At 51.0% G+C, this 15,683-nt stretch overlaps 1 protein-coding gene across 4 annotated transcripts in view; it reads right to left on the reverse strand.

The window, feature by feature from the left end:
• Positions 1–5,066: 5,066 nt before the first annotated feature.
• The window catches only part of KDM2A (lysine demethylase 2A), a 112,585-nt gene continuing 101,968 nt past the window's right edge, over positions 5,067–15,683 (reverse strand). For all 4 annotated transcript variants that reach the window (XM_049615739.1, XM_049615764.1, XM_049615748.1 and 1 more), the window contains 6 exons: positions 14,535–14,624; positions 11,649–12,361; positions 9,768–9,931; positions 9,100–9,258; positions 8,317–8,532; positions 5,067–7,892 (listed from right to left, as the gene is read on the reverse strand). In XM_049615739.1, the coding sequence (XP_049471696.1) occupies positions 7,711–7,892; positions 8,317–8,532; positions 9,100–9,258; positions 9,768–9,931; positions 11,649–12,361; positions 14,535–14,624 (1,524 nt within the window). In that variant the 3' untranslated portion in view covers positions 5,067–7,710. The remainder of the gene's footprint in view (positions 7,893–8,316; positions 8,533–9,099; positions 9,259–9,767; positions 9,932–11,648; positions 12,362–14,534; positions 14,625–15,683) is intronic.

Genomic DNA, 15,683 nt, shown 5'->3' on the forward strand with positions numbered 1-15,683 from the left:
CGCACGCGCGCTAGAGAAGGGCGGGTGCCCGCCCCGCCCCGGCCTGTGGGCCGGGCCGCGGCCCGGCTTGGGGCCCCGCCCCCGCCTGTGGCCCCGCCCCGCCTGCCCCGTGGCCCCGCCCCTCCCCGGCCTCGGCGGCGCCGCGCACCCGTCCTTCTCTAGCGCGCGTGCGCGCCGGCGTCCCCTGCTCCTCCTGGCGCTGAAGCACGCCGTGATCGCGCCGAGCGCGTTTGTCCCTGGACGCGTCTGGCCCGCGTGTAAGTGTCCGAAGCGCGGCCACGCTGACCCCCGTCATCTCCACGCTGTGGCCAGCGGGACTTGCGGTGTCCGGGAAAGGGAGGATGTGTGTGGAAAAGACTTGGGGTCGAATGCTAGTGTCACCTCGTAGTGCCCTGGCCGGGTGCCCCAGGCCAGTTACTTAACGTCTCTGAGCCTTGCCCTCCCAGCCTGACCTCACGGGATTGCTTTGAGGATTAACGAAGTTGCAGTGCGTGCAGTGGTGCGCTCGGGGAAATGGCTTGCTGAGTGGTCATTGTCACATGTGGAGTATTTGGACCTCACTTGGATCTCCCTCTAGGCATCCTCTGTGGCCTCTTTTCTCTCATTTCTTTTCTTCCCTTTCCCTTTCTCTCCCTCTTTCTCTGCCTTTCCTTTTCTGGATCATTTGGGGGTGTTTTCCCTCTGTGTCTCTTTCTGCTTCTGTTCCTTCTGTTTTGCCATCTTCGCACTCTCATGACACACTCGGGGGGGGGGACGGCAGCTGGACCTTCCTGTCCGCTGTAACTCTCTGGAATGGCTATTTGGCAGAGGCAGAAACTGGGTCACAGCACTAGGCTGAGAGCAAACTCAGGTGCCTGCTCTCACTTTCCTGCCCACTAGGGTGTCAGCTCTGAGCTTTTCCTTCCAGGCCTGGGTACCTGGAAAGGTGGAGGTAGGACGGGTCTCCCCAGCCAGCAACTGCCAGGCCTACTCTGTTGCCTCCCCAATGGCACTTAGCACAGAACTGGCCTGGGATGGAGGAGGAGAGCTAGGATTGTTCCTCCTCCTCCGCCCCCTGACTAGCTATATACCTGTACCTATAGTGCAAATGAAATGCGGGGCCCCTTGTTTAAAAATTATTAAGATTTCAAGATAGAAAGAAAGGAAGGAAGAAAGAAGGAAGGAAGGAAAATGGGAGAGAGAAAGAGAAAGAAAGGGAGAAAGAATGAAAAAGGGAGAGAGAAAGAGAAAGAAAGAAAGAAAGAAGAAAGTAGGGAAAGGAAGGAAGGAAGAAAGAAAGAAAAAGGGACGCTCAGTCGGTTAAGCGTCCAACTTCGGCTCAGGTCGTGATCTCACGGGTCATGGGTTGGAGCCCCATGTCGGGCTCTGTGCTGACAGCCTAGAGCCTGAAGTCTGCTTCGGATTCTGTGTCTCCCTCTCTCTCTGCTCCTCCCCTGTTCATGCTCTCTCTCTCTCTCTCGAAAACAAAAGATTTCAAGGTTTTAAAAAAAAGGGACGCCTGGGTGGCTCAGTCTGTTAAGTGTCCAACTTCAGCTTGGGTCATGATCTCATGGTTTGTGAGTTCGAGCCCTGCGCTGTGAGCGAGGAGCCTGCTTCAGATCCTCTCTCTCTCTCTCTCTCTCTCTCTCTCTCTCAAAAATAAACATTATAAAAAGAATTCAAGATGGCAATGGCAGAACATTAAACTGAGGAACCGAGTGTGGGGGTCCTGAGTACAGGGCCCTGTAACAGTGTAGGTCACTTACCCATGGGGTCAGTCCTGCCTCCCCCTCCCATACACCCACCTTTCATTACGCTCAGTAAATGCCCTTATCCCACCATTCCTGGTACAGATGAGGGTGTGTTGAGCTACTTAAGGCTAACCCCCGGCCCCCCCCCCACCCCCACCCAAGGAGTTCGAGGAGCCACGGGAGAGGGGTGGATGCTCAGAGGGGCACGGGAGAGCTGCAGCAAAGGCAGTAGTCTCTGGCCCAGTGTTCACATACATCCCAGCTTTGCTGCTGACCCCAGGGCCCTCACTTCACCTCTTGAGTTTTGGCTTTGTCATGCATAGAATGAGGACACCTGTCCCCTGGGCTGGGGTGTGAGAATGAAATGGCATCATGTGTACACAGAGAGGCTAGGGAACTAGGTGGACAGGACTGACTCGGGCTAGTCTGAAGGTTGGTTTTATTAGCCAAGACGCTTCAGCTAAGTTGTTCAATATCCATAACCCAGTTGCTCACCTTTAAAATGAGGATAGGGGTGCCTGGGTACCCGGCTCAGTTGTTTAAGCGTCCGACTCTTGATTTCAGCTCAGCTCATGACCTCATGGTTCCTGAGACTGAGCCCCACGTGGGGCTCTGCGCTGACACTGCCGAGCCTGCTTGGGACTCTCTCTCTCCCTCTCTCTCTGCCCCCCCCCCCCCACTCCTCCTCTCGAGTGTGCGCACGTGCACACACGCATGCCCTCTCTTCTCTCAAATAAATTAAACAAAAAATAAAATGACGATAATAATGGTACGCTTGCTGTGAGGATTATAGGAGTAACTACGTGTAAGTGCTTAGAACAGCGGCCAACACATAGTAAGGCCCACTAGGTGCCAGCTGTTTTTACTACACTCTTGTTGCCTGCCAAAGGCACAGAATGTCCGGGTTAATCCTTTTTGATCGGAGGGGAAATGGGAAGGGCTTCTGGAAGAAGAGATGTTCGAAGGAAGATTTTCATAGTTGCAGTGAGGGTAGCACATCTTTTTTTTTTTTTTTTTTTTAACGTTTATTCTTTTGGGACAGAGAACGAGCGAGCAGGGGAGGGGCAGAGAGAGAGGGAGACAGAATCCTCAGCAGGTTCCATGCTGTCTGCAGACCCTGATGTGGGGCTCCACCCCATGAACCACGAGATCGTGACCTGAGGGGAAACCAAGAGTTGGAAACTTAACTGACTGAGCCATCCAGGCGCCCAGAGGGTAGAACATTTTAAACATAAGTTGTCGTTCAAGGTCTGTTAGAAGCACCTACCGTGTGCCAACCATGGTGCTTCCCATTTTACAGATGCCAGTAGCAGGATGAGTTTACTGAGTTTAGATATGACCCTGGAGGATTACATAAGTTTTTTGTGTGCATCTGAGGAAGATTAATTCATAGATGAATGCGGGCTATATTGGATAGAGCCACCCCCCCCCCCCCCGAAGAGGCTAGTGGCATTAGCACGTGAAAGAAGGGTAAAGATGTATGAGGTAATGGAAAAAGTGAAGTTCGAGAACATGGCAACGGATGGACTGCACCGGGGAGGGATGGGCCTCTGGGGATCCGAGCTCTTGGGAACGTCACCTATTAGGTGCCAAGCTCTGCACCAGCCACCGTGGACGATGTGAGCAACGCAGACTCCTCTCTGTCCTCGTGGAGCTTCCCGGCTAGCTGGGGAGATGACCTCTGCATCCCCAAAGCTAGTAGGGTACTGTGGGAGCACATGACCCAGTCTTGAACAGGAGGGACGGTGGCTTCCCAGAGGAAGTAGCAGATAAACTGAGGCAGGTGCACCAGCTGAGGGAACGGCAAAGGCCCAAGGAGGGTGGACTGAATAGTTAGGTATGGGTGGAGAGGAGAAGGAAGGGCAAATGTTGAGTGAGGAAACTGAGGCCTTTATCCTGAGAAACACACTAAATGGGTTTTAATCAAAGTAGTCAAATCGGTCTTTTAAGGAAAATGTTCTGGCTGCAACGTGGAGGACAGGGGTTGGAGTGGAGGCTGGGAGGCTCATGCTGTGGTCAAGGTTCCAGACAATGGTGGCTTTGAGTAGGGTGGCAGAGATGAGATAAGCGAGAGGCAGATGGGTTTCTGAGATGGCTAGGACGCAAAACTGACACCGTTCCTCCCCCGGCTCTGGCAACATCCAAACATGGCCACATCCATATCCGTCCTCAGGAAACCGACATGAAATCAGCTCCTTGTCCAAGACCCTGTCCTTTTCTAGAATGTGCAGAATTGTAGATGGTCATTAACTGTCAGCTTGGGAATAGGATGGGCAGGGACTCCCCACTCCCTTGAAGATAGTGGTGGGAGGAAGGACTTCCCAGATGGGGGTTCAGCTCTCCTGAGATGCCACAATCGGGGCGAGGAGGCAGTCGGCTGGCAGCACCTGGCACACTGGCTAAAGGCCGCGAGCTCGTACTCAACAAGCCAAGTGATGAGAAGGAGCAGGATGCAGTGGGACAAATGCTGACTGGAGCCTGTCTGGCCCAGACCTTGCTCGGTGACCTTGAGCAGGCAGTGTCGAAGGGCCTGTTCTGCAGCTTTAGTGGATGGAGGTTGGCCTCGAATCTCCAGAGATGGCAAGATTAGAAATCCCCAGGCCTTCTCAGGACAGCACTGTGGGAGAGGAAGGGGGACTGCAGGGGATCAGGTAATCACACTTAACATTTTCACATCCATCAGAAAGTTCACCTTGATGAAGTAAAGTATCATGGTGTTTCTAGAAGCAAGTAATGCTGTCATAGAAGAAAAAAAAGAAAAAGGCAAGTACTACAGGCGCATAGCAGTTCTGCTGCTTCTGCTCAGAGGAATGAAGCAGGCAACCTTGGCCTCCAGCACCAGAGCCTGCACGACCTTCTCTTTCACGCACACACACACCAAGGCAGAAAAGGTTTTGGTTTTGTTTTTGTTTTTAAAACCTTTTTATTAAAAAAGCAAAACAACCCCCCCCCCAAAAAAAAACAAAAAAAACAACCCCCCAAACCCAAATCAAAATATTTCCCATCGGAGTCTATTTCTTTTTTTGTCTTTTAAAAATTTTATTACACAAATATCTCCCATTCCCACGTGTCAGAGGAAAGAGGTCCTTGCTCTTTCTAAAACCAATAGTGGAGAACGTTTAGAAAACAAAAGTCCAACTAGGTTCCCTCCTTCCCTGGCCCAAAATAACCCCCATGTGTCAAATGAGATAGCAGGACTTGCCCCCTTAATGCTTACATTTAATTTAAATTTTTTAGCACAACATTGGAGATTGACTCTAAATCAGCAACAAAAAATATATATTTACAATATTTCTCCGAAAAACAAAAAAACACAACCAAACCCTTTAAACATAGTGACTTTAGGAGTTTTATTTATGGAGCAGTTATTTTTTTAATCACCAAGTGATTTTATATTATATATATATAAATTTTCTTCCTTTCCTTTGTGGTTTTTCGCCCCGGTGCTCGGAAAGATGGAGGCGGGGTGTCTGGCCCTGCGGTCTGAGGAGGGCAGGCTCTCCTGGCAAGGCCACATCTCAGAGCAGATTGCAGGAAATGCGATGGGACTCCCGGGATCCTCTGTCCCCAGAGACATTTCTGTCCTCCACACGGACCAACCCTCACCTCTAAAAACCGTTTCCCCCCTTCCAGTCCCAGAGATAAAGGAAACCCGGCAAGGGCATAGGTCCAACTGCTGCCACTCCTGGGCTCCCTTTCCTGCTGACCAATTTACGTGCACGGTAAAAATGCTTGTTTTTCCAAACCAAAAACAAACCAAAATTAAAACCAAAACCCCAAAAAACCCAAACCATCAGCTTGGAAATTTCTGTGGATGAAATGTCCCAAAGTCAGAGGCACTCTCCCGGCACAATCCCTGCTCTGAGGGGGTCTCTCCACCTCCCCTTTTATAAAAAGACAACAAAACAAAACAATCTTTTCAGTACTTTCCACAGGAGCAACCAAAAAAAGGCAGGAAGCTTCCAATTATAGGTCATTAACAATAATATTAATAAGGTTTTTGCTCAATACCCAGGGTTCTTTACAGAGAAGTTCCCCTAACTGAGGCACTCTGGAATAAGTCACTGGCATTTCCTCAAAGTTTCAGCCCCAGGTTACTGGGGCCTGGAGACCGATGGAAGGGGCAGAGGGTCGTGGGAGCAGACTGCTGCTTTTAAGGAGCAGCCAAGAGAATCAGCAGATTGGAAGAAACAGACACAATGCCACCCCTTACCAGGACCCAGTTTTCTCTCAGGAGGCCAGTCAATGCCAGGGTCAAAGCTGGGCTAGGTGGCAAAGAGGGGGCCCCTCTGCCTCTATTGCTTTGGAAGTGGCGAGTGTGCAGTTGGCGTCTCTCCTCAAGGTGGCTCACGTTTCAGACCCCCGGGGCCTGGGCTCCGTCCCCTCCCCCTCCCCTGTAGGGTTTCCTCCCCCCGGAGGGTTTTGGGAGGAGGCGAGCCTGAGGCTGGGCTGCAGGAAAGGGGCCAGGAAGGGAGGGGCCGGAGGACGAGAAGGCGGGGCAAGGTTGTGCTATCGCTATCCTCACAGGTGGGGAGCAGAGTGCAAATCCGCATCCGTCCTTTATAAGCTCTTGCCACAGGCTGCTGCTATTGAGCATCTCCTCACACACTTAAATATTGACCCAAAAGAAATTCCGACCTTTCTTTCCTTTTTTTTTTTTTTAAAGTGCAAAAAGCTCTCTGCTGCCCTAGAGAGAGGATCTTTGGACAGGCCGTTCAATGCAAAGTAAAAGGGGGCAGCTGATGGGGCTCAACACAGGGCGGTGGGGTGGGAGACACCATGCTCCCCTCCCTCCCTCCCTCCACACACACGTGTAATACACTCAGCCACACACACAGAGGCACATGCACACCCCCTTCCACGGCTGCAGGCAGAGGGCAGGTGACTGGCTTCAAAGCAGGACCCCCCTCCCCCCCACAAGGTGCCAGATCAGTGAGCCACTGGGGCTAAACACAGGCCTGGGCTCTGGGGGCTACACCCACTGGAGACCCAGAGCCTGCTGGGAGGCAGGTGGGACCGAGCCCAGCTCTCTGCTCTCCCCAGCCGGGGGATATCGGCTGCTCCCTCTGAGGACACGCATCCTGGGAAAGTCCTGTCCAGGCAGGAAGGAGGAACATGTGGAAAGGGCAGTGGGAGGCTAACGAGGGAGGGGAACAAGGAGATGGTGCCTGTCTCAGAATCTGCCTAGGAAGCAATAAAATGGGGGTGTCCCTGGGGTACACAGTTCCGGCTCCTCTGAAGAGCTTCAACCCCAATAAGTGCAACAAGGACCTCGTAGAGACTAGCGGGCAAGTCTGGGGTGGGGTAACCTCATTACGTGAACCACCACGAGCATCGGACAGGATCAAGCTACAGGGAGGGGGAGAGCGTGGACACGGATGAGAGGTTTTAGACACCTCAACAGCACCAGTATGATCGGCACGGGTCTAGCCTTCCCGGGGCTGCTGCCGGCCCCTCCTGCATACGCGGGGAGAGTGTGGTAGAGGAGAGACACGCACTGGACACCACAAGGAGAACCTGGCCATGGAGACAGGGCCGCTTTCTTCCCTGGAAATTTGCTCAGAACCAGGCACGGCTGGGGACCACGGATGGGGAGAAGGACCCCAGGGCCCAGCACAGATGACGGCTGCACAGACACCCCAAACTGAGAGCCTGGCCTCCTGGCCGGTGAGTGAGCGGGCGGGCGGGCAGGCGAGCAAGCGAGCAGGCACCTTGACAGCACAGAGCCTGTGCTTTCCCCTCGGATTCGGATCAATTTGCTTGCTACTCCTTTCTCCTTAGGAGGGAGAGGAGCAGGCAGGTAAGCCTGGTGTCTACCACCCTCTCTGCCCAGCCTGTAGGGAAAGGGCTCAAGGGACAGGAGAGCAGAGAGGGAGTGTGACGCTGGCCTCAGAGCCCGTGCAGGGTCGGGGAGAGAGGCTCTCCTGGCTGGGGAGTCAGGGGAAGATCGGTTTCCTGTTCAGTCTGGGCTGTGTGTGTTTTAGCTGATCTTCTGTATCAGCTTCTCGTCAGACAGGCAGTAGAGACTGTTGATGGACAAGTCTGAGATGAAGTGCTCGCAGGCTTTTCGAGTGATCTGCTTACATCCTCGAAGGTCAATCAAGGTGACATTGGCGATGCGCCGTAGGTAGATCAGGGTCTGGTCTGTCAATTTATTGCAACCTGTGGGGAAAGTGACAACGAGGACGATGCTGGGTACATACTGCCACAGGCGCCTGACTCTGCCACTCGATTCCCCAGCTCTTTCCTTTAAAATGCTCGGCAAAAGCCCTCTGTATCTTGTAACTACCTGGCTCAGAGACGGGAAGTGCCCCCCGATGCCTCACTCCCTGCACTGCAAAGCTGACCAGGCTGTGGCTGGCAGTTGGCCATGACCTTAGGCATCTGACAACTACTTGGGCCTCCACCCCCATCGGTTAAAACAGAGAGCGAGAAATCAATGTCCTTGTTCAGGTGTGAGGAAACGAGTTAACACAGTTCGGTCAACAGACCCAATTTCATTGTTTTACTGGTCAAGTTCCAGGGAGGGCTGGGCCCTCCAGGAGGCACGGGGTACCGTCTGTCATGAAACATCACAGCAGCATACCTGCCATGTTGAGCTCTGTGAGGGAGTAGCGAGTGGAAGACCCGACAGCGGTGAGCAGATTGGAGGACTGATCTGTCAGGTGGCTGCAGTGACTGAGGTCGAGTCGAGAAAGGAGGGGCATGTGGCGAATGATGAGGCGAAGTGTGGCGTCTGTGATGTCAAGGCCTGCCAGCCGGAAGTCAGTCATGTTCCGGAGCTTGCTGCGATTGTCCTGACCTGCACAGAAAAGAACCTAGGTCAAAACTCTTAACTCTGGTCCAGCTCCAAAGCCTCAGGCAGCTTCAGCTCCTTCCTGGCCAGGCCTTCTTGCAGCGGTTGAGCGAACTGCCCACACCCAGCCCTGCCTGTAGTGAGCAGTGTGTGGGGGCAGTTTCTAGGAAACCAGACACGTTTTCTTTCTTCCCAGCTGCTAGATTATGCCTCACTTATAGAGCAAAAGGGTATGTGTGGAATGCTCCACCCCTTTCCACACTCCCACACTTTTTTAGACCATAATGCAAACAGCTTTCAATGTTCCACCTCAACCATGAAGCCTTCCCGGCCTTCCTCAGGATTATACTCTCTGGGCCCCAAACTCCAATACCCCCGAGACGGAGTAGTCCCTCCTTTATCTGCAGGCAGGTAACTGGCTGTAAATAGCTAACCTTGAGTCCATTGCTCTGTTCTCCATTTGCACTCATCCACAGCATCATTTGTAACACTTTTTTAGTTTCTGAGGACAAAGTCTGTCGAAAGACAAAGCTACCCTCAGGTGACCACAGAGAAGTCAGGCCCAGAGCACACCTGGTTTATCAGCCGGTGGAGTCAGCAAGTCCCGAATTTGAGGGTCCTTGATTCCCACTGCCCACCGAAGATCAAGGGTCCTGAGAAGGGGGCAGCTGGAGGTGCTGAGGGCAGAGACTGCAGACCAGGAACAGCCCGCTAGGAGGAGGTCTTTCAGTCCTGCAGCGGGAAGAAACAGACATGCAATCGTATACTCTATCAGCACATCCAAAGCCTCAACGACGAGCTGATGTGACCACGGTAAAACGGATTCTCAGTCTAGAAATCCAGTTCAAAAATTCCTATGGTCTCCTATATGACATCTTCTAGCTTTGGTGGTAAAACCAATTACTTAGTTCCTACAGGAGCAATGTAGTATGCGAGACACTGTCTTCCCAAGACCTCAAAATGCTGAGGGGAACAAAGCATTCTAAGGGGCTGATCATGGCAACATCTTACTCAAATCTCTTCAGTGGTTGTGTTGAGAAGACCCATTCTCTTCATTGTCCGGGGCAATGATTGGCTAGTCCAGCTAGTCTGGGGTGCCGCCTGGGGACTGGCAGTTAAGGTGGCCCTGGGTGAATTCCCTTGTTAAGCAGAAAGACAACAATGGAATGGGACTGTTGCCCTAAATTGCCCTAAAGCAGTTTTAAGCACTGCCTGTAACTCAGCTTTCCCTGCCTGCTCACCTGGCAGTCTATTGACGAGCCACGTCAGTTGTTTTTTGGAGATGTTGGTCCAACTGAGGTCCAGGCTAACTGGTTGCCTCTTGATGATGCCACTGAGGGCCTGGGGTACAATAGCCTTACACCTACTCAAGTCAATTTTTGTCCAAAGTCTCTTGTCGCAGCACCTGTGACAGAAGGAGAGAACACTAGCCGTCAATGTGATACTCCTTGTCAGAGGAGCTCCCATCAAAGGGTACTGCAGGCTTCTAGAAAACACAGAGCACCTGGAGTGTCACCCTCCCCAGGTTCTTCTATAAGCAGACAAGGATCATGCCCTGCTGGGTTTTTTTTTTGTTTGTTTTTGTTTTTTTAATCCTCAGACAAAAGGGCCTGTCCTCTATGGCAGCCCTACAGGTTAAGTAGTAGGCAACTTGACCAGTTCACTGATTTATTTTGGAAGGGCTGGGAATACAGCGCAGTGGTTAGGAACACATGACAAACAGTATACTATACTCTCTCATGTGCATTAAAATGGTATGGCTCCCCAAAGTGTACATAAGGAATTATTTAAAAAATTGACTTCCTGCTGCCTGAAGCCTTAGGCTTGCCTTCATTCTCTCCTTTGTCAGTCATACCCAGCTGCCTGAGATGCAGGCGTTCCTCAGCATATCTACAGTCAGTCCTCCTTTAAGCTCTAGAAAGAGCCCACTACTGTATCAGGCAGAAAGAGGCTCTTTATTATCAGGCCTGGAGAGTCTTCTTCCCATCTTGCGTTTTTGCCTCAGGGCTATCTTTATATTCTCTGGTCCAGCCCAGACCAGAACTGAAAGCGAAAGGCCTGCCTTTCCACTGCAATCTACAGTCCACAGGCCACAAATAGCACTGCAACATGCAGGCTTCTGTTTAATATTTTACAGCCCCTGCCTCCCAGCCCGGCTCAGAGTCTGGTTGGCAGGGGAAGGGGAGACAGCACATAATGGCAGTCTTATGTGGCTCAGCCTGGAAACTGAGGAATAGAGCCAGGCAGGCCCACTAGCTCTACAAAGAGAAAATATTAGGAGAATTTGGGTAGATCACATATTAATTCAGATTTGGGAAATAAAACTAGTGTTTGTAAAGAATGAGGTCTTTATTTAAAGACTGAAAATATTTCACCAGTGGCACATAAGACTTCTATGGCAGAAACAAGCTGCTTATGATAGAGCAGTGTATCAGAAGCCCCTGGAAAAAGTGTTAAAAACAGTTTGCTTGGCTCCACCCCCAAAGCTCTGACTCAGGCCATATTGAAACGGACCCTGAGAATCTGCGTTTCTAACATGACCCCAGGTAATGCCAGTGGTCCAAGCATCACCCTTTTGAGAAGAAATGGTAGGTCTTATTGGGATAAGAACAAACAACTGGAAAACTGTGGAAACATGCAAATTTTTTGAAAAGCATGTCCACCCCTTTCATTAGATGGAGAGGTAATTGAGGCAGGGGCTTAAAAGCAGTCATGTGTGTCACCAATAACAGTGACTATCACATCATCACAGGCTCTCAACAGATGGGTGATGAGTGCAGCTTACTTGAGGGGGAAAACTGTCGCAGCTCCGTGGACTGAAGTTTCAGCACAAACTATATAAATCCATCCCCCAGATCAGTTTCATATGTTCAGTAAAAAGAGAGATGGGAAAGGTCGGAGCAGGGAGAGGAAGCAAAGGGCCACATTCCCCTGAAGGGCCACACCTATAGGCACGACTGGCCACAAATATAACAGGACCCACTGTCTAGGGAACAGACAGAGTGGATTCAATCCTTTAAGACCCAGCAAGCCTCCAGATGCCAGGACGCATGCAGTTCTCTTATGGAAAACCTGCCACCTGCTCCCATACCCCTATTCCTGATCCCTGTATCCCTGCTCACCATTTATACCACGTCTTGCACACTCGCATACATTCACAAAGTTCTCTGCGGCTGAGGTAGCGGAAGACAGACATCCAGACCTCCCGCTGCATCCAGCTTTCGTCTCCATCCTGAGCCCAACTGCCCCGGCCATTCAGCCTGGCTGCACCCCCCTCCTCTGCACTGTCATCTTCCTCCTCCTCCTCCTCCTCTTCCTCCTCCTCTCCCCCCAGCCCCTCCTCATCCCCACGCTGGGGGGTTCGGGCTGGGCAGTGCTGTACTAGCACGCGGGGGGAATGGCGAAGGTTGGCAGAGGAGGCCGTGATGGCCTGCAGCTTGGGCACAATGGATGTCCCGTGGAGCTCTTTGGTGGGCCTCTGTAGCGTGACAGTGAGGTACGATCCCCGGATCTTGGCTTTCTCAACTTCAGACAGCTCCTTTTTGCCGCTGGGATTGTTCTCCTTTTCCCGTACCATGGTGCGCTCTGTGGCCTGCAGCCGCAGCAACTGCCGCCGTTTGAAGCGCTCATCCCGGCTGGCACTGTGGTGGTCGCTGGGGCCAGCCCCAGGGGATGACCGAGTCACCATACCCCGAGGGGAAACCGGGTCATGGATGAGCTGTAGCATAGAAGTGGGTGAGTGAGGCGGGGGCGTGAGGGGCTCGTCGCAGCTCCGCAGGGGCCGCAGGACTTTGGCTTGCACGGATTCTTCATCGCTCTCTTCCATTTTCCGCTTCTGCAAAACAGGCCCCCAAAAAGCCACATCAGTGCTTTCTCCAAAACCCTCTACATTTACGGGGTGAGCCTCACTACTGCTCTCAGGAGACTAGAGAAAAGACAGATCACCGCTCGTCTATGGGGAAAGGGGTACCTGCATGCTACAGGGTGGTCACCTCCTCAGAGTCTAGTCTGCAATCTGCCTGGATCAGCAACCGAGCTCAAGTCTGTGCTGAGAAAGCTGATTACAGAACAAAACCCTTAAAATAGGTCACTTGGGAAATCTACCTGTGACAAAAAGGTCTGTGTTCAAGTATAGAGGAGTGAGATCCAAATTTGGGCTGCACGATTCCACAGCCCACCTTATTCATCTCTTGCCCCAATTTCTGGATTATAATTCTCTGGATAAAGACATGCTTTAAAGAGGCCACAACTTTACCCCTATGCAATCTGACCGTTTTTAGTTCTATCTCTAATTTAACTCCTTCACCCAGGAGATGCTTTTGATAGAAGAGAGATGCCTGTGGTAGAAGAAAAGCAGTCTACATATACCATTTAAACTAGAACGCAGAATCTGACAGAAGTAAACACCACTTTTAGCTCCACTGGTGTCTGAGCTGGACTCCACCAGGCTGCTTCTTCCACTCAGCACCCTACCCTACCCTTAGAGACCAACTGCATGGAATATAAAGCAGAGAATGAGAACCTCTGAGGAACCACACTGCTCCAAAGGAATCTACTCTGGATGAAAAAGAGGAATTTTGGTTCAGTGAAGCTGACATTCCATAAAGGTCCACGACCTCATCCTACGCCACTTGTCTCCCTCTGGGGCCACCATGACGCTGCCGTGATGAGGCTGCACCAGTGTTCCACTAGGGATCAGTGAGCAGTGGTTCACATTTTCCTCAAGGAGATGGTTTCTGTCCCTCAGCAACAAGCCTGCTCCCTTTCCTCTACATTCATAGGGCACCGTGGTTGGAAGAGAATGACTACCTTGTGGGTGCTGGCTTTTGGCTTTTACAATGCAAGAAGGCAATACTAACGTACAGCCACCTGGGGCACCCGGGTGGCTCAGTCAGTCAAGCATCTGACTCTTGGTTTCGGTTCAGGTCATGATCTCATGGTTCGTGGGTTCGGGCCCTGCGTCAGGCTCTGTGTTCACAGCACGGAGTCTGCTGGGGATTCTCTCCCTCCCCCCCACCCCCTGCCCCTCTCCAACTTGTGTGCACACATGTGCTCTCTCCCTCTCTCTCAAAATAAATAAACTTAAAAAAGATAAAATGAGGCATCTGTCCCCCTACCTGCTGTGGCAGGGAGGCAAACACCACCACTACTGCCTCCACTGTCGTCAGTGAAGAGAAAATGTTTAAGAACCCCTAGTTTAAGAACTTGGGATAAGGAGAACTTCAGCACTAGTCCACTCTAGAAATCCCTGCCCTTCAAAGATATATAGAATGAAAATTCAGTCACCTCAGTACCCAAGTGGGAAGAAACAGACAGACCAGGAAACTTGTCCCTACTCCAGTGCAATGCGCCTGGAGGAGACCACTGGGCCTGGATGGCTGCCACTAGGCCAGCTGCCTCCTCTGTCTCAACAGGTCTTATTCCTCCTGGCCTGATCAACCAGAGTCCTCTTGGCCCTTTGGTATTACCCATCAGGCCAGCAATGTCAGCTACTCAGGACCAAGGTCATGGCACTGGTCCCCTTGCAGGGAGGGGCTGCCTGTGTAGGGCACAAGGGTAGGGTTTTCTGTAGGGCCATAAAGGTGAAGAGGACAAAAATGTGAGCCCGCTTAACTGGAAACTCCGGCACACCACTGTATTTACTAGCTGCCTCAGGTCACTGCCTTCCCTCTAGTTTCATTCCTCAGCAGCAACCGTGCTCGCCTCACTGCCCTCCTCACACAGCCTAGCTATGCTGCCCCTTTTTCTAGGGTCTCAGAGTGTAAGAGGACCTCAGCAATTTGCAGACCCCAAGTGGAACAATATTCAGTAACACAGAAACTCAAACAAAAGAAAAACAAATAATTAACCGAAGAGGGGGGAAAAAAAGTTATCAAACAAAATACAAAATCATCTCCACGGTCAGAAAAACCATGCGAACAAAGACACAAAGGCAAACAGACTCTAGCCATCCCCTAAGCTGGACGTTTCTTTTCTTCTCCGGTGCAGTCTGGATAAAGCTTCCTTACCTGGGCTTTCTCTGAGTTGTCCTCCTGGTAGCACTTTGGACACTCCCAGCAATTTGGCAATTCCTCATTAAGCAACCCCTCTCCATCCATCTAGAGGAAGACAGAGATGTTAAAAATCTGTCTCATTAAAAAAAAAAAAAAAAAAAAAAGCCTGTTTCTTAAGGCTCCTTTATCAAACAATAACAGCCACATGGTTGGGAAGAACCTGGAAGTTTTACCCATTTGTAAACACATCGGCCCATCGGGAAGAAAAACCGAGTCATTCAGCCCCACTCCTAGCCACTAGGAGACCGGTCACCTTCACTCTTGGTTACTTGATCAAAGTTAGATTCCACGAGGAGATTCCCAAGAGTCTGCGTCAATCTGGGGTCTGCAGACTTCTATATGTATCTTTCCCGACACATTTATTTTCTTGAGCATCTCATGCCTCTCTGCTAAAGGAACTGACCACACTATTCAGAATGGTGCCAGACCTCATCTTGATAGTGGGGCATAGTAATTATGATTGCTTGGGTTCAGAGACTGTAGCCTAGTCTCTGTGACTCTGTTCTCAACTGTACAGTGCGCATAAATACTCCTATAAGGGTGTGGTGAGGATTAAATGAATTACTTGTTAAATAATGTGTTTAGATAAAAGCTTGACATATAGTAAATGCTTCGTTTATCAGCATGGAGAGGATACCTTAATTTTACTGATCTTATGATGCATATTTTTTTCACATTTGAATATTTCTAAAATTGAGCTGCTTCTCACAATTAACTGTATCTTACAATCATTGTCAGCCAGGTGGCAGTCGTGATATAGCTGACACCTTTGGAAAAATCGACAAAGTACCAGCACCAATGCCCTTTAAAGAATGAAGTAACAGGGCAGACCCAACTTCACAGGGCTATCTTAAAAGATGTAAACAAGAGAATGCATATAAAACAATGGTTGTCCACCCCAGCCACATATTAGTATCACTTAAGGAGCTCTGGCGCATACTTAGGCCCAGGGCCCATGCTTAAAGATTTGATGCTACCTCCTAAAGACTGTATCAGCTTCCCTATCACTTTTTCTTTCCTTTTAAGATTTTTTTTAGAGAGAGTGAGCGAGCGCACACATGAGCAGGTGAAGAGTGGCGGGGGGGGGGGGGGGGGGGGGGGGGG

This window comes from Panthera uncia, chromosome D1 (assembly GCF_023721935.1).
Source record: "Panthera uncia isolate 11264 chromosome D1, Puncia_PCG_1.0, whole genome shotgun sequence".
Lineage (NCBI taxonomy): Eukaryota > Metazoa > Chordata > Mammalia > Carnivora > Felidae > Panthera > Panthera uncia.